Source organism: Pongo pygmaeus, chromosome 18 (assembly GCF_028885625.2).
Source record: "Pongo pygmaeus isolate AG05252 chromosome 18, NHGRI_mPonPyg2-v2.0_pri, whole genome shotgun sequence".
Classification (NCBI taxonomy): domain Eukaryota; kingdom Metazoa; phylum Chordata; class Mammalia; order Primates; family Hominidae; genus Pongo; species Pongo pygmaeus.
The window spans coordinates 71,224,648-71,251,384 of record NC_072391.2 but is presented as its reverse complement, the minus strand read 5'-3'; the positions used below and the strand labels follow the sequence as shown (position 1 = coordinate 71,251,384).

Below are 26,737 nucleotides of genomic sequence, written 5' to 3'. Positions count from 1 at the left end.
TTTTTATCTTTGTAGTTATCTTGTTTAGGAATAAAATGGGAGGTAGGTTTCCCTGATGCAGTTCTCAGCTTGACTTTTCCCTTTGGCTTAGTGACTTTAGGGTCCTGAGATTTATTTTCCTTTCACATAGTAACCTAGAGAGAGACACTCAGAGTATTTCCAGTTTTCATCTATGACAATCAATGCTGCCATTCACAACTTTCCCCAAAGCTCCGCAGATCCCCTCCTCATTACGGAGTTGGAAAGTTTCTTCCCAAAGGGCCCACGTGATGAAACCAGCGCAAACCTTTCCAACTGCAAATCCAATGGCAGCTGCTTCCGCTTGGGCAAAGCGTGAATTTTTTTTTCCTCCATCAGTGGATTTTTCTCCAGAGGAAAGCGGAAGCTCCTGGTGCCGTCCAGAAGGGGTTAAAAAAAAAACAAAACAAAACCCAAACCAGAAAACAAACAAACAAAAAAGCAACACATTAACTTGGATCCCGGAGTCCCAGAAAACGGGCCTGTGTCTTTAAGGCTCATCGGTCCTCTGGGAGTTGTAGTTTCATGGGTCCTGGAGCGGCCCCCTTCCCATCTCCCTTCTGGATCGCAGCCCCGCTGCCTTTCAGGAAAGCGCTGCCCCGGCCACCCACGCTGGCCTGTGAGGTGGCTCCGAGCGTGCTTTTTGTCGGGAGGGGGCTCGGCCGTTGGGGGCGCGGAGGTGAAACTACACTTGCCAGCGTGCACCGCGAGGGTCGCGCAGCCCCGCGTTAAAGAGCCCGCTCCGCCGAGCGCCGGGCGACGGCAGGTAAGTCAGTCCTCGAGGGTCGCCGCAGCGCCCCTGCGCCCCCGCAGCTTCCCGGTGCACCCTCCCTGACTGAGAGCACCGAGTCGACCCGCGGACCGCCCGGGTCCTGACAGGGAAGAGTCCCCGGGAGCTCTGCGGTGCCGCGGGAGCCCACAAGGGTTTCTGCGCTCCCGCGTCCCCTTGGCCTGGGTCTGCCAAGGGGAGCCCCGCGACCCGGCTAGTGCGGCGGGACTTGCTGGCAGCTGGGACCGGGAGGGATGCGGGCCTCAGAGGATCCTCACCCTGAGGCAGGTGGGGCCCTGGATGCCGGCGCTGCTCTGATTTTACTTTGAGGCCGCTTCTCCTGTCTCAGTTTACCCGGCCAGGGCTCAGTATTTATTATGTACGAATCTCAATGATACGCTGTTGGGTAATTTACAACACGATTTTACTCCCAAGTAACTTCTTTCGGTCTGTTATTCAGAAGGCAGCAAATCAGAGTCCTCCGTGAGCCTTTTTTTCCTCTTTAAAGTTCTAAAATGTGCAGTCCCTGACCCACCTGTCTTCAAAAGGTTCACATGAAGAGTTCTTAGTACTTTTATTCTATTTCTGGCTCCCCAACACCATCCCAGTCTTGGACAGCGTGGCGCTGAGGACACTAAAAAATATTTCAACTTGATCTCAGCAGATGAGGCTCTATTGAAAGTGGGTAGAGGCCGGGCGCCAAGGCTCATGCCTGTAATCCCAGCTACTTGGGAGGCTGAGGCGAGGGAATCTCTTGAACTCAGGAGATGGAGGTTGCAGTGAGCCGAGATCACTGCCACTGCACTCCACCCTGGGCGACAGAGCGAGAGTAGGTCTCAAAAAAAAAAAAAAAAAAAAACCAACACCACCAACAAAAAACCGCGAACCTTAGGGCCCTTAGGGCACACTTTCTCAGGACCTCTTGAGATTGTGTAACTCCCCCAAACTATTAATTAAAAAAAAGGCCGGGCGAGGTGGCTCACGCCTGTAATCCCAGCACTTTGGGAGGCGGAAGCAGGTAGGTCACTTATGGTCAGGAGTTTGAGACCGCCTGGCCAACATGACAAAACCCCGTCTCTACTAATAATACAAAAATTAGCTGGGCGTGGTGGTGCACGTCTGTAATCCCAGCTACTTGGGAGGCTGAGGCAGGAGAATCACTTTAACCTAGGAGGCAGCGATTGCAGTGAGCCGAGATCGCGCCATTGCACTCCAGCCTGGCGACAGAGGGAGACTCTGTCTCAAAAAAAAAAAAAAAAGCCAGGAATGGTGGCTTACACCTGTAATCCCAACACTTAGGAAGGCCAAGGCGGGAGGATTACTTGAGTCCGGGAGTTGTAGGTCAGCCTGGGCAACAAAGCGAGACCCCATCTCAACAAAAAATAAAAAACTAGCAGGACTCATGTATAGTCGCAGCTACTTGGGAGGCTGGGATGGGAGGATCGCTGGAGCCTGGGAGTTTGAGGCTGCAGTAAGCTGTGATCACATCACTGCATTCCACCCTCTGGTGACAGAGCCGGACCCTGTTTCTCAAAAACAAAACAAAACAAAACAAAAGCCTAGCCTGCCTGTGCTATTAAAGGAATGGCAAAAGCCAAAATTACTTTTGCACCAACTTAATGGCTATGTTTCTGCTTTTTAAACTACAGTTTTCTTGTCTAGAGCTTCAGTGAGATAAGAGCCAATTCTTAGGACTGTTGGGTGGGTCATATGAAGTGACACTGATGTGCCTTTGCCATAGTGCCTGAAAAAGCACTCTATATGTATTAGCTACCTGTATCATTTTACCTTTTGTGTTAATCTCTCAGGGGATGTCCTTCAGCCTTGCTTGATTCCCGAGGCCTTCCATGATTTTTTTCTTCTTCAGGACAATCTTTAACTCAGAGAATGTTTGAGAGCTTCCAGTCCTTCCTCCTTCAGGGACAGGTTAAACTCTCCTGCTTCCTTGCCTGGCTGGAAAGATTATCATTCATTGAGCCACTGATGTGTGCCACATACTTTACATTGTATTTCATGCTGAAAACAGTCCTGGGAGGTTGATGTCTTTGGCCTTAAATTTCAGATTAGGAAACTGAGGCTTAGAGAGGTTAAGTAACTGCTGGGCACGGTGGCTTACGCCTGTAATCTCAGCACTTTGGAAGGCCGAGGCGGGTGGATCCCAAGGTCAGGAGTTTAAGACCAGCCTGGCCAGCATGATGAAACCCTGTCTCTACTAAAAATACAAAAAATTATCCAGACATGGTGGTGCACGCCTGTAGTCCCAGTTACTCGGGAGGCTGAGGCAGGAGAATCGCTTGAACCTGGGAGGCGGAGGTGGCAGTGAGCCAAGATCACGCCACTGCACTCCAGCCTGGGTGACAGAGCGAGACTCCATCTAAAAAAAAAAATAGATTAAGTAACTTGCTCAGGATCCTACAGGAAGCAGGAAGAGGTAGAGATGGGGACAGAGCCTTTTGGGACTGATACGCAACCCAGGACTGTTCCTCTGCCCCTGTCATTAGTAAGGGATACTCTCCCGACTCTGGCCATGACCTGTCACCTGCCCATGTCTCTCTATCACTATGCTGAGATGAAGACTGGGCTCAGACCTTCTGGGCCATTGGACTCTCTTTGAGGCACTTCTTTCTTTTTTTTCTTGAGACAGAGTCGCTCTGTTGCCCAGGCTGGAGTGCAGTGGTGTGATCTTGGCTCACTGCAGCCTCCGCGTCCTGGGTGCAAGTGATTCTCCTGCCTCAGCCTCCTGAGTAGCTGGGACTACAAGTGCGCATCACTACACCCGGCTAATTTTTGTAGTTTTAACAGAGATGGGGTTTTGGCATGTTGGCCAGGCTAGCCTTGAACTCCTGACCTGAAGTGATCTGCCCACTTTGGCCTCCCAAAGTGCTGGGATTCTGGATGTGAGCTACCACATCTGACCATTTCAAGGATTTCTTTCTTTCTTTCTTTTTTTTTTTTTTTCCTCAGACAGGGTCTGGCTTTGGTCCAGGGTGGAATGTAATGGTGCCAGTTTACTGCAACCTCTGCCCCCAGGGCTGAACCAATGCTTCCGCCTCAGCCTCCTGAGTAGCTGGGACTATAGGCACATTCACTATGCCTGGCTAATTTTTGTATGTGTGGTTTTTTTTTTTTGGTAGAGATAGGGTTTGTCATGTTGCTCAGGCTGGTCTCAAACTCCTGGGCTCAAGCCATCCGCCTGCCTTGGCCTCCCAAAGTGCTGGAATTACAAGTGTGAGCCACTGCGCCTGGCCTCTTGCTGTCTTTCAGTGCGTTTGCTTGGGACCAGATATCATTATCACTATCACCTGAATAAGGATCCAAAAGACCCAGGTATGTTGCAACTTTGACTATAGCATCTCCTGGCCTCTGTGAAGTAGAGAGAATAGGAGATAATAATATTTATCTTGCAGGGTCTAAGGGTGTTGTCAGGATAAAAAAAAAAAATCACAGCACCTTAACTGTGGTCCAGAGTGCTCAGTCCTAGTGGCTATTATTAATTTTTTTTTTCTTTTTTTTTTTTGAGACAAAGTCTCACTCTGTCACCCAGGCTGGAGTGCAGTGGAACAATCTCTGCTCACTGCAACCACCGCTTCCCAGGTTCAAGCGATTCTCCTGCCTCAGCCTCCTGAGTAGCTGGGATTACAGGTGCCCGCCACCATGCCTGGCTAATTTTTGAATTTTTGGTAGAGATGGGGTTTCACCATGTTGGCCAGGCTGGTCTCGAACTCCTGACCTCAGGTGATCCACCCGCCTCGGCCTCCCAAAGTGCTGAGATTACAGGCGTGAGCCACCATGCCCGGCCTATTAATTTTAATTTTTTTTTTTTTTGAGACGGAATCTCACTCTGTTGCCCAGGCTGGAGTGCAGTGGTGTGATCTTGGCTCACTGCAACCTCCGTCTCCCAGGTTCAAACGATGCTCCTGCCTCAGCCTCCTGAGTAACTGGGATTACAGGGGCCTGCCACCACGCCTGGCTAATTTTTGTATTTTTAGTAGAGACAGGGTTTACCATGTTGGCCAGGCTGGTCTTCTGACCTCAGGTGATCTTCCTGCCTTGGCCTCCCAAAGTGCTGGGATTATAGGCATAAGCCACCGTGCCTGGCCTCCTGGTGGCTATTATTACTAAAATCATCCCTCCCTTGTATTTGTTTAGGCTTTGTCATAATTATAATAGATAATACATACTAAGCGCTTTATATGTATTTACTCCTTTTGTACTTCAGCTCTACAAAGTAGGTTTATTGTAGTGGTTAAGCAAGTGGACCCTGTAGTAGCCTGGGGAGCATGAATTTAAAAATTAATTAATTAAATTTAAAAATAAATTAATAAAAAAAAAAGGCTGAGGCAGGAGGATTACTTGAGTCCAGGAGTTTGAGACCAGCTTAAGCAACATGGCAAGACCCAATCTCTTAAAAAGAAAACAAACAATGAAAACCTTAGCTAGGCGTGGTGGCGTGTGCCTGTGGTTCCAGCTATACAGGAGGCTGAGGTAGCAGGATTGCTTGGGCCTGGGAGGTCGAGGCTGCAGTGAGCTATGATTGCACCACTACACTCCAGTCTGGGTGACAGATTGAGACCCTGTCTTTAAAAAAAAAAAAAAAGTAAAAAAGGCAATAAAAAAAGAGGCCAGGCATGGTGGCTCATTCCCAGCACTTTGGGAAGCCGAGGCAGGTGGATCACCTGAGGTCAAAAGTTTGAGACCAGCCTGGCCAACATGGTGAAACCCCGTCTTTACTAAAAATACAAAAATTAGGCGTGGTGGCACATTCCTGTAATCCTAGCTACTCGGGAGGCTGAGGCAGGAGAATTGCTTGAACCCAGGAGGTGGAGATTACAGTGAGCTGAGATTGTACCACTGCACTCCAGCCTGGGGGATACAGTAAGACTCCATCTCAAAAAGAAAAAAAGGTAATAAAATGGATACTCTGGAAAAGTTTAGTTTCAAACTTGACTCTGACACTTGCTAGCTTTGGCAAGTTACTTCATCTCTCTGTGCTTTATTTGTTCGTCTTTTTTTTTTTTTTTTTTTTTTTTTGTAGAGTCGAGGTCTCCGTAAGTTGCCCAGGCTGGTTTCCAACTCTTGGGCTCAAGCGATCCTCCTGACATGGCCTCCCAAAATGCTGGAATTATAGGCATGAGCCACCACACCCAGCAGTTTCTTCATCTTTTTTTTTTCGAGATAGATTTTTGCTCTTCTTGCCCAGGTTGGAGTGCAATGGTGTGGTCTTGGCTCACTGCAACCTCTGTCTCCCAGGTTGAAGTGATTCTCCTGTCTCAGCCTCCCAAGTAGCTGGAATTACAGGTGCCCACCACCACACCTGGCTAATTTTTGTATTTTTAGTAGAGATGGGGTTTCACCATGTTGGCCAGGCTGGTCTCAAACTCCTGACTTCAGGCAATCCACCTGCCTCTGTATCCAAAAGTGCTCGGATTACAGGCGTGAGCCACCACGTCTAGCCTCTTTTTTATTTTTATTTTTTTTTGAGACGGTTTCTTGCTCTGTCGCCCAGGCTGGAGTGGAGTGCAGTGGCGTGATCTCTGCTCACTACAAGCTCCGCCTCCCTGGTTCATGCCATTCTCCTGCCTCAGCCTCCCAAGTAGCTGGGACTACAGGCGCCCACCACCATGCCCGGCTAATTTTTTGTAGTTTTAGTAGAGACGGGGTTTCACTGCATTAGCCAGGATGATCTCGGTCTCCTGACCTCGTGATCTGCCCTCCTCGGCCTCCCAAAGGGCTGGGATTACAGGTGTGAGTCACCGTGCCTGACCCTTTTTTTTTGTTTGAGACAGAATCTCGCTCTGTCGCCCAGGCTGGAGTGCAGTGGTGTGATCTCGGCTCACTGCAACCTCTGCCTCCCGGGTTCAAGTGATTATCCTGACTCAGCCTCCCGAGTAGCTGGCACTACAGGCACGCGCCACCACACCTGGCTAATTTTTGTATTTTTAGTAGAAACGGGGTTTCACCATATTGGCCAGGCTGGTCTCAAACTCCTGACCTCGTGACCCGCCTGCCTCGGCCTCCCAAAGTGCTGGGGTTACAGATGTGAGCCACCGCACCCAGGTGGCAGTGCAGTTCTAAGTTGCCTGCCAGAGGAGTCTGGAATCTCACAGGAATAGGTGTTTCAGTGTCCCAGCTGTACTCAGTCATTGGTTGTGAGAAGGTTGGTTCGAAGTGTGGCCTCCATGTAAACAAGGTGGGAGATTCAGATCGTAGCAGCTGGGGGCGTCTGTTAGTTACACTCCCTGCTGCAGCTGACCTGAGGGTTAGAGGTGCCTACGGCCATACAGTGAATTGGTGGCAAAGTTGGAGGGAGGGCTTAATGGGTGTCCTGGGAGAAGCCTTCACGCTCAAGTGCCTGGCTGGGATCTCTAGCTGGAATTTCCCCTCTGGATTTCCCTTCTGGGCTGAGTAGGGAATGGAGCAATTTCTGACAGAGGCTTTTGCTGAAGGCATGGGTGTTGCTGAGTGGTGATGTCCTATCAGCCTCATCTCTTCTGGTGGCAGCAGAGCCTGGCATGAAAAGAGCCTGTGGCTGAGCTTCAGATTTCCTGTCACTTTGGCTGGGGTGTGGGCTGACCACCAGATGTGTGCTCAGGGCGCAGCTCAGCCAGTGGTGAGCAGCTTACTTGCATGGGCTTTTCCCATGCTGAGTTTTGAGGGCTGGAGGGAGGAAATGGGGGTGCTGCTTTGTGGGACAGCAATGGGAGCCCTGCCAGAGGTGAATGTGCAGGTATTCCTGGGGACTTGTTGGTCTCGGGGAGGCCAGGGGCTCAGGAGTCAGATTGGTTTTCCATCTGGCAGGAGTGCCGGCAGGTTGGGGGAGACAGGGGTGGGGGTGAAGCCAAATCTTTGGCCTTGCTTTCCCCCTACTTGCCGAGAGTACTCTGGAGGAAGATGGCGGGCAGGTAGGGCTGCAGCCCCCGCTGGGCTGGCTGAGACCCCTGGGAAGGGAGGTCTCCGAGTACCTGCTCCTGCAGCTCTGAGTGCATGTGCGCTCCCCACAGCTGCCCCCCTCTCCAGGGAACCCCCATCAGCTTGAGGAGCCTGGGGGGTAGGGTTAGGCATTTGCTCTTGCCTTCCTTTCCCCCTTGCTTTGGGTGGCCCCAACTCTTACCCCATCCTGCTGCCCTCCTTTCCTCCTTCCGGGGCACACTCCCTGGGGAATCACACCCATCCACGGTCTGGAATGTCAGCAGACACGCTGACCACGTGACCCAGCCAGCCATCCGCCTTGGTGTCCGCCTAGGGAGATGAAATCTTCTGTTCACACGAACCTGTCTCCGGAGGTTCATAGCAGGACTATTCATATCTGCCAAAAACTGGAGACGCCCCAGATGCTCTTCAGTGGGTACATGGAGAAACAGATGCGGCCCATCCATGCGAGGGAACACTGCTCCTCCGAAAAAAGGCTTGGGCCACAGATATGCACAATGACTTGGATACATCTCAGAGGCATCATGTTGGATGAAAGAAGCTAATCTCAAAAGATTATATTCCATTTTATTTGACTTTTTTTGTTTTGTTTTGTTTTGAGGGTCTTGCTCTGTCAACCAGGCTGGAGTGCAGTGGAGTGATCATGGCTCACTGCAGCCTTAACCTCCTGGGCTCAAGCCGTCCTCCCACCTTGGTCTTCCAAAGTGCTGGGATTATAGACGTGAGCCACTACACCTGTCCTGGCCTTTATTTTATTTTAGTTAATTAATTGGAGATAGGGTCTTATTCTGTGACCCAGGCTGGAGTGCAGTGGTACAGTCATAGCCCACTGCAGCCATCATCTCCCAGGCTCAAGCAGTCCTCCCACCTTAGCTTCCTGAGTAGCTGGAACTACAGGCACACGCCACCACACCTGCCTAATTTTTGTATTTTTAGTAGAGAAGAGGTTTTGCCATGTTGGCCAGGCTGGTCTCGAACTCCTGACCTCGGGTGATCTGTCCACCTCGACCTCCCAAAGTGCTAGAATTACAGATGTGAGCTACCGTACCTGGCCTGTTTGACATTTTTTCTTTCATTTATTTATTTTTTTTGAGACGGAGTCTCCCTCTGTCGCCCAGGTTGGAGTGCAGTGGCGTGATCTTGGCCCTCTACAGCCTCCGCCTCCTGGGTTCAAGCGATTCTCCTGCTTCAGCCTCCCGAGTAGCTGGGATTACAGGCATGCCCCGCCACATCCGGCTAATTTTTGTATTTTTAGTAGAGATGGGGTTTCACCATGTTGGCCAGGCTGGTCTCCAACTCCTGACCTCAGGTGATCCCCCCACCTCAGCCTCCCAAAGTGCTAGGATTGCAGGTGTGAGCCTCTGCACCCAGCCGACATTTTTTAAGTTGATGAAACTATAGCTTTAGAGAGCAAATCAGTGGTTGTCAGGGCTTAGGTGGGGAGGAGAGGTTGCATGAGAAAGTTTTTTTGAGTGTAGATAGTGGTGATACCAACACGAATCTATACACGTGTTAAAATCATAAAATTGTATATAAAAATAATTAATTTTAGTTATGACAGTTTAAAAAATAGTTACATCTATTTATATTGCTGTCTCAGGAAGCCCCTCTGCTTGGCCAGAATGGAGCAGCCGAAGAGAGTTGATTGGACAGTCATCATTCTGACCTGCCAGTACAAGGACAGTGTCCAGGTCTTTCAGAGAGGTAGGGGACTCCCCTTCCCACCTTGCCCGTAATGGAGAACCTCCCTCCCCTTCTTGGCTATGTCCCTCCAACCCCAGGTGCCAGGCCGACCTGGGTTCAAACCCAGATTGCACTTCTCCCTAGCCATGTGACAGCATACGTGGCATGTCATTCCTTGTGCCTCAGTTTTCTCATCTGTAAGATGGGAGTAATAGGACTTCTCTCACTAAGTTGAGTGAAGATCTGATGGCCTCCTACATGGAAAGCTAAGTCAAGGAAGATCAAACACTGATGATCAGTAGGCTTGCTCAGGTGCTTTGGGCCAGGGCAGAGAGCTGGGGGGCAGGTCCCAGTGTCTCTTCTGACCCTAGAACTGGAAGTGCGGCAGAAGCGGGAGCAGATCCCTGCTGGGACGCTGTTACTGGCCGTGGAGGACCCAGAGAAGCGTGTGGGCAGCGGAGGAGCCACCCTCAACGCCCTGCTGGTGGCTGCTGAACACCTGAGTGCCCGGGCAGGCTTCACTGTGAGTGCTCACCAGGGCCACCTCCCTGGTCTGTGTCCTTGCTGGAACCAGGTCATTTCTGAGATCCCCAGCTCCTCTGGCTCCATCGCCCTGGCCAATTCGGCATTGGCCTCAGTTTTTATTTCTGTAAATTGGGCGGACTCATCTCTGCCTTGCCGTCCAAGTGAGGGCAGAAGGCAGGGCCAGCTTTTGCAGTGTTTTTAGAGAGTTGGAGCCAATATCTCAAAGTGAGGCTTTCTGGCTTCTCTTGAAACATTCAAAGGTCTTGCTAGCCTGGGCTGTCGTCCCCACATGGCAACTAACTGTTCACTGGAACTGAGATGCGGCTGCCTGCTTTGGGCAGGGCATGTGAGTCAGCATCCCTGCTGGTCCCGTGTCTCCCATGCAACCAGCCACTTCACCCGGTCACCTTGTCTGCATAGCACCTTTGTGTGCAGAGTGAGGGTGAGCACAGGCTTGGACATGCTCTGCAGAGGAAGATGGCACCAGCAGGGGAGGGGACCACTGTAGCTGCCATGGCGCTGACTCCCCTAACTCACCCAGCCAGCCCTCAGCTGTTGTTGCCTATAACCTCCCCTTCAAAACAGACAGCAGAGGCTGGGCACGATGGCTCATGCCTTTAATCCCAGCACTTTGGGAGGCCGAGGTGGGCGGATCACCTGAGGTCAGGAGTTGGAGAGCAGCCTGACCAATGTGGTGAAACCCCGTCTCTACTAAAAATACAAAAATTAGCCGGGCCTGGTTGCACATGCCTGTAATCTCAGCTATTTGGGAGGCTGAGGCAGGAGAATTGCTTGAACCCGGGAGGCAGAGGTTGCAGTGAGCCGAGATCATGCCGCTGCACCCCAGTCTGGGCAACAGAGCGAGACTGCATCTCAAAAAAAAAAAAAAAAAAAAAAAAATTTAAGAGGTAGCCAGGCGTGGCGGTGCACACTTGTAGTCCCAGCTAGTTAAGAGGCTGAGGTGGGAGGCTCACTTGAGCCCAAGAGACCGAGGCTGCAGTGAGCTGGGATCATACCACTGCACTCCAGACTGGGTGACAGAGTGAGACCCTGTCTCAAAACAACAACAACAGCAGCAACAAACCAGCCAGCAAGAAGGTGGCCCAGGTGGAGGGCCCTGGGCTCCCTTATCCGGGAGGGACCAGAGCTGCCCCTTGTCTGCCTGTGGCCATTGGTTTGACCTTGCCTTTTGTCCCTTGGGTACCTGAGTGGATTTGTGTTGGGGTCTCTCTCTGGATTCGAGGGTGCCATCCTCCAGGGCATCTGCCTGAGGCCTCTGTTCACAGGGCTTTCCCACTCCTGCAGGTGGTCACATCCGATGTCCTGCACTCAGCCTGGATCCTCATTCTGCACATGGTAAATGAACTTCAGGGCAGGGGCCAAGCAGAAAGCCAGAATCCCAGTTTGTGGAGTTAAGCAGCACTTTAGGGGTGTTCTGCCACAGTGTGTGTGCAAAATGAAATCTGAAAGATTCTAAATGTCCAAAAATTGGGAATTGGCTAAATATATACCACATATTTTCCCAGCAGAATATTAGATTGAAAGGTCCATCTAGGGCCGGGCGCAGTGGCTCACGCCTGTAAATCTCAGCACTTTGGGAGGCCAAGGCGGGAGGATTGCTTGAGCCCAGGAGATCGAGACCAGCCTGGGCAACATGGTGAAACCTCATCTCTATAAGAAATACAAAAATTAGCCGCCATGGTGGCGCACACCTGTAGTCCCAGCTACTCAGGAGGCTGAGGTGGGAGGATCGCTTGAGCCTGGGAGGTTGAGGCTGCAGTGAGTTATGATTACACCACTGCACTCCAGCCTAGGTGACCCTGTCTCAAAAAATAAAAATATAGGCTGGGCGCAGTGGCTCACATCTGTAATCCCAGCACTTTAGGAGGCTGAGGCGGGCAGATCACGAGGTCAAGAGTTTGAGATCAGCCTGGCCAGCATGGTGAAACCCTGTCTCTACTAAAAATACAAAAAATTAGCCAGGCATGATGGTGCATGCCTGTAGTCCCAGCTACTTGGGAGGCTGAGGCGTGAGAATTGCTCAAACCCGGGAGGCGGAGGTTGCAGTGAGCCAAGATCACACTACTGCACTCCAGCCTGGGCAACAGAGCAAGACTTCATCTAAAAAATTGCAGTGCAATGCAATGCATAATATAAAAATATATTGTAGGAGAAAATATCAAGAGAACATTTTTTATCAGCCCTCCACTGGATGGCTTTGTGCCTGCACAGCTGATGAGGTGGCCTTGGGCTCTGTGCACCGGGGCTTCCTCACCAGTCCCCCGACTCCCAGGGTCGAGACTTCCCCTTTGATGACTGTGGCAGGGCCTTCACCTGCCTCCCTATGGAGAACCCCGAGGCCCCTGTGGAAGCCTTGGTCTGCAACCTGGACTGCCTGCTGGACATCATGACCTATCGGGTGAGGCTGGGTGGTGGTCCGTGGTGCCTCGTCCCAGATAGAGCCACTTCCCTCCCACTGTTCCCCCAGGTATGATCTGTGCTGGCTCAGCTGGGAGAAGGAATGGTTTTGAGGGTGCCTAGTGTTAGTTAAGAGCTTCAAGAAGTTAGTTGTGTCTGGGGGTGGTGGCTCATGCCTATAATTTCAGCACTTTGAGAGGCCAAGGTGGGAGGATCGCTTGAGGCCAAGAGTTCATGACCAGCCTAGGCAACACAGCAAGACCCCATCTCTACAAAAAAATTTTAAAAAAATTACCTGGGCATAATGGCATGCACTTGTAGTCCCAGCTACTCAAGAGGCAGAGGCAGGAAGATCGCTTGAGCCCAGGAGTTTGAGGCTTCAGTGAGCTACAATCGCACTACTGCACTCCAGCCTGGGTGACAGAGTGAGACCCTGTCGCAGTAACAACAAATAAGTTAGTCTTGGTCACATGGGGAAGGTTGTAAACCCAGGTCAGACAGAGGGTAGGGGCAGACCAGGTCTTGGAGGCCCTTTTTACTTCAACAGCACAGTATCCTTGGGCAAGGAGGGGGCAGATGAAGGGCTGGGCCAGGCACCAGCTATGTTCTGTCTCTTTCCCCCCGCAGCTGGGCCCGGGCTCCCCACCAGGCGTGTGGGTCTGCAGCACCGACATGCTGCTGTCTGTTCCTGCAAATCCCGGTGAGCCTGAAACTACCTGGGACCGCCTTCCTCATCACAGCCACAGCAAGAAGCCAGCTCTGCCCTTCTTGCCCACCCTGCCTCTGGGCCTGCCCTGCTGCCCTGTTAGACGGGAAGCTGGAGGGTGTGGAGAATGAAGCCCGACGGAGGCAGGGCTTCTCCTGCTGTGCCTCAGTCTGTCTGTCTATAGGATAGACAGAAGCAGCTCTGCCCCTTCTGCCCCACAGGGCTCTGCGGAAGAACTTTGGGAGAGGAGGGTTGTCATTCTCCCAGGGGAATGTCCATTTGGCTTGGAAACTGTATTTCCCTTTTAGAGGTGCCCGGGTGCCACAGCCCTGGGCTCTTGCTTCTTCCTGGCGGGGAAATCCCTGCCTTGGGTGGAGGCTCCTGGGAGCCTCCTGACTGCCCCACCCCACAGGGATCAGCTGGGACAGCTTCCGGGGAGCCAGAGTGATCGCCCTCCCAGGGAGCCCGGCCTACGCTCGGAATCATGGCGTCTACCTCACTGACCCCCAGGTAGTGCCCCGGGGGCAGTGGAGCCGGCTGGGGCAGCCTTCCTCCTGTTGGTGGGCAGCCTCCCCCCTGTCAGTGGGCAGCCTCTCATCCTGGATTTCCTGGCATGTTCCTGAATCCAAGGAGTTTCCTCTGTGGCAACGGCACCGGTGCTCCCTTACTCTCGCCAAAAATGCAGTTCACACCGACCGCCTGCCTGGTCTCTGTGCCCGGGCCTGGGGCTGCAAAGACATTTAAAGCCTGCCCTCTACCATCCTGGAATAGAAATCTCAGGCCCCCCTGAGAACGCCAGCAACTGCCAGCCTTGCGTCCTCAGCTTTCCTTTGGAGAACACCCTTGCTGCCACCTGTGGCTGTGGCCTCCTTCCAGATCCCTTCCTGCTCCCTCCCCTGATTCTGTTTCTCCCTGCACATAGGGCCTCGTTTTGGACATTTACTACCAGGGCACTGAGGCAGAGATTCAGCGGTGTGTCAGGCCTGATGGGCGGGTGCCACTGGTATGGCTGCTGGGCCCAGGTTGCGGGGCTTTGGGGACCTTATGGGACAGGGAGGGAGGGTTTGACTTCCTTCGATTCCTTCTAGAAGCCTCCAGGACAAGCTAGAGCTAGAATCTGAGGACAGGATAGCCTTGGAATTCAGGGTCTTGTCCTGAACCACAAAGCCTAGAACCAGGTGGGCAGGGTGGCTCACACCTGTAATCCCAGCACTTTACAAGGCTGAGGCGGGTGGATCAGTTGAGGTCGGGAGTTCGAGACCAGTCTGGGCAACATGGTGAAACCCTGTCTCTACTAAATACAACAATTAGCTGAGCACAGTGGTGTGTGCCTGTAATCCCAACTACTTGAGAGGCAGAGGCTCGAGAATCGCTTGAACTCAGGAGGCGGAGGTTGCGGTGAGCAGAGATTGTGCCACTGCACTCCAGCCAGGGTGACAGAGCCTGACTCTGAATGAACCCCCTGCCCACTGCAAAACAAAACAAAACAAAACAAACCTCAAAAACTCAAACAAACAAAAAAAGAAAGCCTAGAACCAGAATGTGAGCAAGTTAGGGAATGCGGTTGGGAGGAGGCCTAGAGCCAGACTCCGGGAATGCTTCCAGCATGAGAGGCAAGGATTGGAGAGACATGGAAATCTGGGAGTGGACCATGGCGAGGGTAGAGAACTGGGTTCGGGAGAAGGCCTGACAGTTGAGGGGGTCCCAGAAGGTGCCTTGGTGGGAGCTACCCCAAGTAAGCCTGGAGTCTGGGTGCTGGAGTGGTCAGAAGGTGACACTCCCTGCCTGGTGTGGCACTCAGTTCATGTGGCCCATCTACATGTACCCTCCCTGACTTGTACCAGGGCCTGGTCCGGGGCCCTCCATCTCTGATCCTTTTGGGGTCCTTTCCAGGTCTCTGGGGTTGTCTTCTTCTCTGTGGAGACTGCCGAGCGCCTCCTAGCCACCCACGTGAGCCCACCCCTGGATGCCTGCACCTACTTAGGCTTGGACTCCGGAGCCCGGCCTGTCCAGGTGACTGGGGGAGGGCAGGTGGGGGGGCCTGGCTTGGGGACGAGGCACTGTGTGACCTCAGGCCAGCCACTTCCCCTCTCTGGGGCAGAGTCTACGCAGACGGGACTGCCCTGGTTCAGCCTCAGAACTTGGGGGCTGAACCCCTGCCATGCCAATAGCTGTGCTTCTTCCCCTTCCCCCAGCTGTCTCTGTTTTTTGACATTCTGCACTGCATGGCTGAGAACGTGACCAGGGAGGACTTCCTGGTGGGGAGGCCCCCAGAGTTGGGGCAAGGCGATGCGGATGTAGCGGGTTATCTGCAGAGCGCCCGGGCCCAGCTGTGGAGGGAGCTTCGCGATCAGCCCCTTACCATGGGTGGGTACCGCCTCTCAGCTCCCTGGGGTGGGGCGACGATGGGAGTGAGGACCTCAAGAATGGAGCTGCTCACTGCGTGCTGGGCCAGGCAGCCCTCCTGTCCTGTGCCAGAGCCCCCCACTGAGCTACCTCCTTCCCCTTCCTGTCTTCCTTTTGTCTCATTCCTGGGCTCTCCCAGCCTGTCCACTTTTGTTTTTTTGTTTGTTTGTTTGTTTTGTTTTTTGAGACGGACTCTCTCTCTGTTGCCCCGGCTAGAGTAAGGTGGTGCGATCTCAGCTCACTGCAACCTCCGCCTCCTGGGTTCAAGCGATTCTCCTGCCTCAGCCTCTTGAGTACCTGGGATAATAGCCATGCATCACCACATTCGGCTAATTTTTGTATTTTTAGTAGAGATGGGGTTTCACCACGTTGGTCAGGCTGGTCTTGAACTCCTGGCCTCAGGTGACCCGCTTGCCTTGGCCTCCCAAAGTGCTGGGCTTACAGGCATGAGCCACCATGCCCGGCCCTAACCTGTCTGCTTTCTTTTTTTTTTTGAGACAGAGTATGGCTCTGTTGCCCAGGCTGGAGTGCAGTGGCGCAATCTCGGCTCACTGCAACCTCTGCCTCCCAGGTTCAAGCGATTCTCCTGCCTCAGCCTCCTGAGTAGCTGGGATTACAGGTGCATGGCACCATGCCTAGCTAATTTTTGTATTTTTAGTAAAGGTGGGATTTCACCATGTTGGTCAGGCTGGTCTCGAACTCCTGACCTCATGATCTGCCTGCCTCGGCCTCCCAAAGTGCTGGGATTACAGGAGTGAGCCACTGCGCCTGGCCAACCTGTCTACTTTCTAGCTGTGTGGCTTTGGGCAGGTTCCTTACTCAGCTTCCCCTAACAGGCTCATTGCCACACCTGCCCCCATGTGTCTCTGCTGCTGGGAGGCAAGCCTGGCCCCTGAGTCGCAGCAGGCATGGGGTTGGGGTCAGTACTTATGTCTTTACAGCCTATGTCTCCAACGGCAGCTACAGCTACATGACCTCCTCAGCCAGTGAGTTCCTGCACAGCCTCACACTCCCCGGGGCTCCTGGGGCCCAGATTGTGCACTCCCAGGTGGAGGTGAGACCTCCCTGCCCCTCTGGTGCCTGCTGGGTGCCTGGGGTCAGGTGGGATGTAGATTCCCGGGAAGAAAATAGCCAGCACTTGGAACAGATGCCCTGAGTGCAGGTGTTACCCTCGGTTTACACATGAAGTGCCGGAGGCTCAGAGAGGCTAAGTAACTTGCTTAAGGCCACAGAGCCAGTAAGTGGCCAACTCAGGATTCTGCATCGAGCTTGCCTGATTGAGGAGCTAAAGGAGACCTTTCTTTGGGGTCTGCCTGGGGTGACAGTGGTGGGCCTGGGTCAGTGCCGTGCTGCTGAGGAAGGGGACAGGTAGGGTTCAGAGGTGGCCCCCAGGGTGGCAAGGTTGGGCATAGCTGGACAGGTGGGTTGGAAATAGGCCTCGGGCTGGGGCCAAGGCAGGTCCAGAGAGGAGTCTAGGGGGCTGCAGGGCAGGGGAGCAGTAGGCCTGGACGCTTTGCCCCCTGATGCTTGGCTTGGGAGGAGAGTTGGGGCAGCCCTGGCCCTTGACCCTCATGCTCTTCCTACCTGGCTGCACAGGAGCAGCAGCTCCTGGCAGCCGGGAGCTCTGTGGTCAGCTGCCTGCTGGAGGGCCCTGTCCGGCTGGGTCCTGGGAGCGTCCTGCAGCACTGCCACCTGCGGGTGAGGCCTGAGCGTGTGGGCAGATTGGGGCGAGGGTGCTGGCATCCCATGTATGTTGGGGGGTGTCAGGTGCTTGCCCACCCAGGATGCCTGCCCTGTCCCCCGCCAGGGCCCCATTCACATAGGCGCTGGCTGCTTGGTGAGTGGCCTGGATACAGCCCACTCCGAGGCCCTGCATGGCCGGGAGCTGCGTGACCTTGTCCTGCAGGGGCACCATACGCGGCTACACGGCTCCCCGGGCCGTGCCTTCACCCTTGTTGGCCGTCTGGACAGCTGGGAGGTAGGCAGTCACCCTGCATTCCCTCACCCCCATCTTCAGGCTTTGGGGAGTACCAAGGAATCCTGGCCCCCACCCCACTGCAGGGTTCTCTGAGCCCTGGCCCGTGGGACAGGCTGTGAGGAGGGTAGGATATAGGGAGAAGAGGATGAGGGAGGAGGTAGGGTGAAGATAGGCTGTGAGACCAGCAGAGTCTCCACAGGCTTTTACCTCCCTCCTTGAATCTGCTCTGCGAGGTGGGCTGGGTGGGGATTTTGTTTTTTTTTTTGGAGATGGAGTCTTGCTCTATCACCTAGGCTGGAGTGCAGTGGCCCAATCTCAGCTCACTGCAACTTCCGCCTCCCAGGTTCAAGCAATTCTCCTGCCTCAGCCTCCCGAATAGCTGGGACTACCAGTGTGCACCACCACGCCCAGCTTAGTAGAGATGGGGTTTCGCCATATGGGCCAGGTTGGTTGGGTGGGGATTTTTTTTTTTTGAGACTCGCTCTGTCGTCCAGGCTGGAGTGCAGTGGCGCAGTCTTGGCTCACTGCAAGCTCTGCCTCCCTGGTTCACGCCATTCTCCTGCCTCAGCCTCCCGAGTAGCTGGGACTACAGGCGCCCACCACCACGCCCGGCTAATTTTTTTGTATTTTTTAGTAGAGATGGGGTTTCACCATGTTAGCCAGGATGGTCTCGATCTCCTGACCTTGTGATCTGCCTGCCTCGGCCTCCTAAAGTGCTGGGATTATAGGCGTGAGCCACCGTGCACGGCTGGGTGGGGATTTTTATCTCCATCTGACAGGCTAGAGACTGAGGTTCAGAGAGGAAGGTAACCCGCCTTGGGCTGCAGCCCGTTGTGGTGGGCTGGGCCTGGAACCCAGGGTTCTGCTCCAGATTTCTGGCACCTTGGCAGGAGTGTTGGGGCTGCAGGGCTGAAAGCAATTTCAGAAATGGCTCCATGGCTGGGTATAGTGGCTCACGCCTGTAATCTCAACACTCTGGGAGGCTGAGGTGGGAGGCCAGAAGTTCATACCTGCAGTGAGCTGATTGCGCCACTGCACTCCAACCTGGGTGGGTCAAGTATGTGCTGTGTCTGTCTTCCTGCCCTCATGTGAGCACTTGAGCAGCTCCCGGCCCCCTGGCCTAGTGTCTCTAACCCTTTCCTGTGGCCCCTGCAGCCCTGACTGCTTACTCCTCTCCCCCAGAGACAGGGGGCAGGCACATATCTCAACGTGCCCTGGAGTGAATTCTTCAAGAGGACAGGTGTTCGGTAAGGTGGACATCCCTAGGGCCTCTGTGGGCCTGGGCAGCTGGGGTGACTGCTGCTCTTTGAGGTGTGTCCCTCCCCTGCCCCAGAGCAGCACGGGCTGTGCTACCATCCAGGGGCCTGGGTGGTTTTGGGCAGCTGGATTCTCTCCAGTACTTTCCCCCGGGCGGCTCCCAGTCTCTGGCTGTGCTGACTTTGGCAGTCTTGTTCAATGGTCTGGGAAAGGATGTCAGGTAGCCTGGCCCCCGACCTGAATTGCCCACTTATGCTCCCTCGGAGGAGTCTGTCCTGTCCCCATGAACTGACAGGCGGCTCAGGGCTTGGGGAAGAGACTGGAGCTTTTGCTTCCCTCCTGGGAATGTGCCTTCTCCCCACATCAGAGCCTGGGACCTGTGGGACCCCGACACTCCGCCCGCAGAGTACTGCCTTCCCAGCGCCCGCCTCTTTCCTGTGCTCCACCCCTCGAGGGACCTGGGACCCCAGGACCTGCTGTGGATGCTGGACCGCCAGGAGGATGGGGGCGAGGCCCTGCGAGCCTGGCGAGCCTCCTGGCGCCTGTCCTGGGAGCAGCTGCAGCCGTGCCTGGATCGGGCTGCCACGCTGGCCTCTCGCCGGGACCTGTTCTTCCGCCAGGCCCTGCATAAGGCGCGGCACGTGCTGGGGGCCCGGCAGGACCTCAGCCTGCGCCCGCTGATCTGGGCTGCTGTCCGCGAGGGCTGCCCCGGGCCCCTGCTGGCCACGCTGGACCAGGGTGAGTGTGCGGGCTGGTAGTGCTGCAGAATTAGGCCAGGGGCACCTGCCCTCTCTGTCCTCTGGGCCATCCCCTGAGGGGACTAGGGGGCCATGAGGTGCTCAAGCAGGGAAGGGGCATGCTGGAGTTTATTTTTAGGATTCTGGAAGGCCTCATCCTTGTCGGTGGGGTTTGGTCTGAGGTTGAGGCATGTTCATCCTTGTCAGTGGGGTTTGGTCAGAGGTTGAGGCCTGGCAGCTGAGCTCTAGGTCCTAGGCACATCGGCAAACCCTGCGTGCTCTGTACTGGGTGCCAGGATGTGGGTGCAGAGCGTGGTGAGGGGACAGAGCCCCCAGGGCACATGGTCATCTCTGCATGAGGTCCCAGGCACACTTCTGGGGGCTCACAGCCTTAGCCTCCTAGGCCGTACCTCGTGGAAGGTCCCAGGGACCATGGACTTGAATGGTATTGAAGCCACTCACCCAGAGCCACACGCCTGGCTGGTGGTGAGGCTGAGACCTGAACCCAGGTGGTTTGAGCCCAGAGCCTGAGCTCTTCACCACTATGGGTGTCCTGGGTGGGGGTGAAGAGACACCTATGGGCTGGGACTGGCAAGACGAGAGGATCTCTGCCAGGCAGAGAGTAGGAGTGCAGTTACAGTCAAAGATACATTGTGGGCAAAAGCCAGGAGGTGTGAGGGGTCTGGCGCGTTTGGGGACTGTTGAGTAGCCTCTCGTGGCAGAGGATTTTGAAGACAGGCCTCCTCCCCTGCCACCCCCAACGGCTTGTCCCTCAGTTGCAGCTGGGGCAGGAGACCCTGGCGTGGCGGCACGGACACTGGCCTGTGTGGCGGATGTCCTGGGCTGCATGGCAGAGGGCCGTGGGGGCTTGCGGAGCGGGCCAGCTGCCAACCCTGAGTGGATGCGGCCTTTCTCATACCTGGAGTGTGGAGACCTGGCAGCGGGCGTGGAGGCGCTTGCTCAGGAGAGGGACAAGTGGCTAAGCAGGTGTGTACTAATGGAGGTCAGATCCCTTGGATAAGCCCCTGGCTGTCTGGGAAGTGGACCCTGATGGAGGAAGCCCAGAGAGAGGTGGGGCTCCCTTGGGTACCCCGGGACAGTCAGGTCTCCAAAGCCAGGCAATCTGCCCCCAGCTTGGGGCTGCATGCCACCATCCCTCCCCCTTCTCTTGGCAGGCCAGCCTTGCTGGTGCGAGCAGCCCGCCACTACGAGGGGGCTGGGCAGATCCTGATCCGCCAGGCTGTGATGTCAGCCCAGCACTTTGTCTCCACAGAGCAGGTGGAACTGCCGGGACCTGGGCAGTGGGTGGTGGCTGAGTGCCCGGCCCGTGTGGATTTCTCTGGTGAGCCCCTTGTGGCAGGTGGGGTTGAGGGTAGCTGCCCCAGAGCCAGGCTGGCAGCTTCTGTGACCAGCTTGAGTCTTGCCACACTGCCATAGGGGGCTGGAGTGACACGCCACCCCTTGCCTATGAGCTTGGCGGGGCTGTGCTGGGCCTGGCTGTGCGAGTGGACGGCCGCCGGCCCATCGGAGCCAGGGCACGCCGCATCCCAGAGCCTGAGCTGTGGCTGGCGGTGGGGCCTCGGCAGGATGAGATGACTGTGAAGATAGTGTGCCGGTGCCTGGCTGACCTGAGGGACTACTGCCAGCCTCATGCCCCAGGTCAGGCACCCTGGGACCTCTGCAGGTGGGGCTGGCCAGCTGGGGGCTGGGGGCAGAAGCTAGAGACTGCAGGCCAGTGGGGTCTGGCCTGAGGGCCAGCCAGTCTGGCTGAGGAGCCTGAAGGGAAGGAAGGGGCTGGGAGTCAACCTGCAAAGATGACACGTGTCCCTGTCTGGGAGCCCAGAGGCCCTTTTGTGGCTTGGGGATGGGGCCAGTACTGCTACTGGGCTTTTGTCCCACCGGATGAGTCCCGCACTGGGCTGGGAAGTCCAGGGTGGGTGGGTGCCTGCGTCTGCCCTTTGAGACTGAATTCCTTTCTCATGCCTGTCCTTCTGCAGGGGCCCTGCTGAAGGCGGCCTTCATCTGTGCGGGGATCGTGCATGTCCACTCGGAACTCCAGCTGAGTGAGCAGCTGCTCCGCACCTTCGGGGGCGGCTTTGAGCTGCACACCTGGTCTGAGCTGCCCCACGGCTCTGGCCTGGGTGAGCGGGCCCTGCCTCCTGCTACCCACCGACTGTCACAGCCCTCCAGCCTTGCCTGTGATCCCCCTTCCTGGCCTCTGCCCTTAGAGGGAGTCAGGCAGGCCTGGGCAGGGTGGAGGCGTTTCATGTCTGCTCTCTCCTCTCTGCCCCGCAGGCACCAGCAGCATCCTGGCAGGCACTGCCCTGGCTGCCTTGCAGCGAGCCGCAGGCCGGGTGGTGGGCACGGAAGCCCTGATCCACGCAGTGCTGCACCTGGAGCAGGTGCTTACCACTGGTATGTGACTGCCCTGGAGTTGGGGGAGGTCACCAACACTTTCCCAAGGGCCCGCGGGGGGAGTGGGGCTCCCCTGGATTTGCATGTGATTGGCCAACAGCCACATGACTGTGCTGCTGTTGAAAATACTTTCCTTCTAGTCACTTTGACCTTCTCTGGTCGTTATCAACTTGAAATGTTCTACCTCCCAACGAGCTGTTTCACGAGCATCTACTGAGTGCCAGATTCTGTGCTGTGCCTTTTTTTTTTTTTTTTGAGATGGAGTCTCGCTCTGTCACCCAGGCAGGAGTACAGTGGCGCGATCTCAGCTCACTGCAAGCTCTGCCTCCCAGGTTCACGCCATTCTCCTGCCTCAGCCTCCCGAGTAGCTGGGACTACAGGCGCCCATCACCACGCCCGGCATTTTTTGTATTGTTAGTAGAGACGGGGTTTCACTGTGTTAGCCAGGATGGTCTTGATCTCCTGACCTCATGATCCGCCTGCCTCGGCCTCCCAAAGTGCTGGGATTACAGGTGTGAGCCACCGCGCCCAGCCTGCGCTGTGCCTCTCGTGCTTGTTGGGACCAGCTGCGCCCGGCCTGTGCTGTGCCTCTCGTGCTTGTTGGGACCAGCTGCGCCCGGCCTGTGCTGTGCCTCTCATGCCTGTTGGGACCAGGTGCTGTGCTTCATGACTGTGCCTATCCAGGGCTGTGCTCAGGTAGGGCTGGGCAGAGCTGGTTTGGACCTTCTGCCTGTCCTTCTGGCATCGTGCCCTTACTTGAGATACGATCACCTGTGCCCCCGCCCCCACCCCTTGGCCATATGGTGGGACAGCAAGAGCCCAACAATGACTATGATCTAATGAATGTCACCAGCTCCAGGCTTCTCACTCCTTCTGGCCACCGAACCCCCTGGAACCCATGGCCAGTGTAGAGCAGCCACAGCTTGTCTGGTTTCAGGTCCACCTCAGGGTGTGAGGCCCCGTCTCCAGCACACCCCTGGAAAGAAACTGCTGCAAAGGCCTACTGAAGCCTGACTGTGGTGTTTTCTGTCACTCTGCAGCTCAAGCCTCTCATTTCACTGTAGTGACTCATATCCCATAATCGCTAGTCATTAGCAAAAGGAGCAGATGGGGAAGCATTTTCAGTTTTCTTTTGAGGTGTACCATTCAAGTTCTACATTTGGCCAACGGACAACTATTTGTTGAGAACCCACTCTGTGGGGCCCCAGGGATAAAATGAGCAAAAATGGGGTTCCTGCCCTCAAAAGTCCTGTGGTCTCCTGGAGCCAGACATTAATCAATAACTACTCAGGTGCATGTGTATTACAAACTGTGCCAAGTGCTTTGAAGCAAAGGGGCACAGTTAAGTCTTGACATTTCAGGACTTAGCCACTTTGCAGCCACCAGGTTTTGGCTGCAAAGTTCCAGATGGCTCCCGTCTTTTGCATTTCATACTTTAAATGCTTGCAGGCCCTTCCCGAAATATCAAGGGCCTGTCCCAGAAGCAACTCAAGTTTTGTTATTTTTAATTTTTTTTTTATTTTTGAGATGGAGTCTAGCTCTGTCACCCAGATTGGAGTGCAGTGGCGCCATCTCAGCTCACTGCAACCTCTACCTCCCGGGTTCAAGCGATTCTCCTGCCTTAGCCTCCCGAGTAGCTGGGATTACAGGTGCCTGCCACCATGCCCGGTTAATTTTTTGTATTTTTAGTAGAGATGGGGTTTCACTGTGTTGGCCAGGCTAGTCTTGAACTCCTGACCTCGTGATCCGCCCACCTTGGCCTCCCAAAGTGCTGGGATTACAAGCGTGAGCCACCATGCCCGGACTAGTTTTGTTATTTTTATGCAGCTACAGGGAGGAAAATGATACATACCTTTCATTACTGAAGATGGAAAGATGTGTAAGTTAGATAAGAGAAAAACAGATCCTGATGACCTTCCTTCCAACATAAACCACCTGTCAGAAGACGGTGCAGGGAGACTCAGGCTACAGGGAAGGTATCTGTCAGCCTCTCCTCTGACTAAAACTCCCCTAGGCGGGGCAGAGGTCAGTGTAAAATGTGTATTTTTTGAGACAGTCTCACACTGTCACCCAGGCTGGAGTACAGTGGTGCGATCTCAGCTCACTGCAACCTCTGCCTCAGCCTCCCCAGAAGCTGGGATTATAGGGCGTGCACCACCATGCCTGGCTAATTTTTGTATTTTTGGTAGAGATTGGGTTTCACCACGCTGGCCAGGTTGGTCTCAAACTCCTGACCTCAAATGATCTGCCCGCCTTAGCCTCCCAAGGTGCTGTGATTATAGGTGTGCGCCACCGTGCCCGGCCATAGTGTAAAATCTTTATCCTTCAATGTGGTTTATCCCAATTCCAGTTATACATTAGGTCTAAAACAAAACTCAGGCCTTGGGAATTCCAAGCTTTGCCCTGGCGTGAAGCCCATTCCTTTGCTGGGATTGTCCTGGGGACAGAAGCTGCATAGCTCACTGTCCTGTGGAGTTGAGGGAAGCTATCTTTCCACACTGGTCTCAGCAAGGGGTGCAGGGCCGGGAGCCTAGGCTGGGAGAGCGAAGCTGGGCCAGATAGACTCCAACAGTGACAGGCCCTGGGCTCACAGGAGGTGGCTGGCAGGACCAAGTAGGTGGCCTAATGCCTGGCATCAAGGTGGGGCGCTCCCGGGCTCAGCTGCCACTGAAGGTGGAGGTAGAAGAGGTCACGGTGCCTGAGGGCTTTGTCCAGAAGCTCAATGACCACCTGCTGTTGGTGTACACTGGCAAGACCCGCCTGGCTCGGAATCTGCTGCAGGTGAGCTCTGGCCCCAGCATGAGGGAGGCAGGCAGGGGGCCTGCCGGCTGGGCCTGGGTCCTCACCGCCCCTTCTCCTGCCCCGTCCGCAGGATGTGCTGAGGAGCTGGTATGCCCGACTTCCTGCTGTGGTGCAGAATGCCCGCAGCCTGGTGCGGCAAACTGAGGAGTGCGCTGAAGGCTTCCGCCAAGGTGAGGGGCTTCCTCCGGGGGGGTCAGGGCACTGGGAGCGAGTATCCTGTCACTTGTGGGTTTGAGGCCAGGGTCATCTGCAGGCTTGGCACAAACTCCAGATATTCGGCCTCTGGGAACAGAAACCTACTGTCTGTCCTCTCCAGGGTCTCACATTTAGGGGAAAGCCACATCTGAGGACAAAATTTTCATCATGGGAAAGGCCCTCCAGCCCTACCTAACAGGAAGCAGAGAGGGGAAGGGACTCAACCCGTGGCTGAGTTCCAGGGAAGTCTGAGCTGGGCAGGGCCCCCAGTGTGTGGCTTCACAGCTCCCTAGACGCTGACTGTGCTGGGTGTGGTGTTGGTTGCTTCCTGCACATTGGTCCTCAGGCAGTCCTGGGAAGTGGGCTTGTTACTCCCGGCTCCAGCCGGCACTGGAATCCGGCTTCTTTACCATGACACTGGCTCAACAGCACGTCCTGGCACTTCATGCAATCTCCAGATGGGCGCTGAGTATCTTGGCCCAGGCACATCACTCCCCTCTGCCCCACCTCAGGAAGCCTGCCTCTGCTGGGCCAGTGCCTGACCTCATACTGGGAGCAGAAGAAGCTCATGGCTCCAGGCTGTGAGCCCCTGGCTGTGCGGCGTATGATGGATGTCCTGGCCCCCTACGTGCATGGCCAGAGCCTGGCTGGGGCAGGCGGTGGAGGCTTTCTCTATCTGTTGACCAAGGAGCCACAGCAAAAAGAGGCCTTGGAGGCGGTGCTGGCCAAGACCGAGGTACTGATGGGGCTTGGGTTGGTCAAGAGACCTCTGGGGGCAAGAGACCTCACTGTGGCCCACCAGTTAACCAGGGGCTATATCTGTAAGTCTCCCTGGTCCTGCAGGCCCAGCCCAGCCTCCAGAAGGCCTGAGATTTATCCAGAGCCTTCTAAATACTTCCTGTCCTGTCCAGGGCCTTGGGAATTACAGCATCCACCTGGTTGAAGTGGACACTCAGGGCCTGAGCCTGAAGCTGCTGGGGACCGAGGCCTCAACCTGTTGCCCTTTCCCATGAAGCTGGCTTCTCTCTGCAACAGGAGAAAACCTGGAGCTACAGTGTCCCCCATCTTCCTTGCCCCATAGGAACCTCCACCTCCTACTCCCCACCCATCTCTGCGAATCTGCTCTCAAAGGAAGCTGACCAGAGCAAGACCTGGGCAAGCAGAGAGTGCCTGGGACAGGACTGTGACCTGGTGGACAGTGGCCTAGGTGTAGCCTCTGTTCCTCCTGGAGGTAGGAAGGTCCCAAGCTTAGTATCCCATGTGGCCTTTACAAATCCTATGGCTGGCCTTCTCATTCCACGAGGGCCCTGGAAAGGGTTGACAGCCAGCCTTGGCATATGGCTGGGAGTCCCTTGGCAAGGCCAACCCTGAAGAGGCCCTTCGAGGCATTCCTTATGGCCTTCCTTAGAGTTGTAGACTTCACGCTCAAGCCTCATGGGAGCGTGGGAGTGAGGGTGGCGGTCCCTTGCCAAGTTGGTGGCAGTGACCCAGCGATTCACTGCCATCCCAGGCCTTAACCAGCAAAACTATGGACCGTGCCAAGTGACCTGGTGCCTGTGGGAAGTGGGTTCTCAGGACTGGCATTCTTGGAATAAATTCGCTCTGTCCTTGCAGGTGGTCCTCATAAAATCACTTTTGCTCCCGCTGGGAGCAGTTCCCACTTCCTCTACACCATGGGGAACTGGCCCTGGGGTGATCCAGCTTGTGGTGCTGAGGGCCCAAGAGGGACACGAGGGTCTGGGACTGGATGGGGGCTCCTGCCATCATGTGGGCCCCGGACACAGCTGTGTGCTGCACTGCATGTGGGAGGAGGCTGAGGTCTTGGGTTTTGCCTTCCTATTTCAGTGCAACTGGTAGACCTGCCCTGCCCCCATAGCATCTGGTCCTCCCTGGAAACA

At 55.1% G+C, this 26,737-nt stretch overlaps 1 protein-coding gene across 10 annotated transcripts; it reads left to right on the top strand.

The window, feature by feature from the left end:
• The first annotated feature begins 25 nt into the window (after positions 1–25).
• FCSK (fucose kinase) lies at positions 26–26,452 on the top strand. Of its 10 annotated transcripts, none has more exons than XM_054453769.2 (25): positions 463–784; positions 4,052–4,114; positions 9,318–9,421; positions 9,772–9,923; positions 11,231–11,281; positions 12,219–12,344; positions 12,971–13,043; positions 13,462–13,559; positions 13,972–14,052; positions 14,943–15,062; positions 15,245–15,416; positions 16,397–16,509; positions 17,052–17,153; positions 17,263–17,433; positions 18,616–18,680; positions 19,058–19,428; positions 20,204–20,414; positions 20,603–20,769; positions 20,865–21,086; positions 21,425–21,568; positions 21,723–21,842; positions 24,436–24,623; positions 24,715–24,814; positions 25,352–25,575; positions 25,921–26,452. In XM_054453769.2, exons 3-25 carry the CDS (start codon positions 9,340–9,342, stop codon positions 26,044–26,046), a joined length of 3,279 nt encoding a protein of 1,092 aa, XP_054309744.2. In that variant the 5' UTR covers positions 463–784; positions 4,052–4,114; positions 9,318–9,339; the 3' UTR covers positions 26,047–26,452. The 10 variants fall into 10 exon arrangements, with proteins under 10 accessions (XP_054309751.2, XP_054309750.2, XP_054309749.2 ...); XM_063654017.1 differs by having other exon boundaries at positions 470–784; positions 25,751–26,452; XM_054453771.2 differs by lacking the exon at positions 4,052–4,114 and having other exon boundaries at positions 29–784; positions 20,210–20,414.
• The last annotated feature ends 285 nt before the right edge of the window (positions 26,453–26,737 follow it).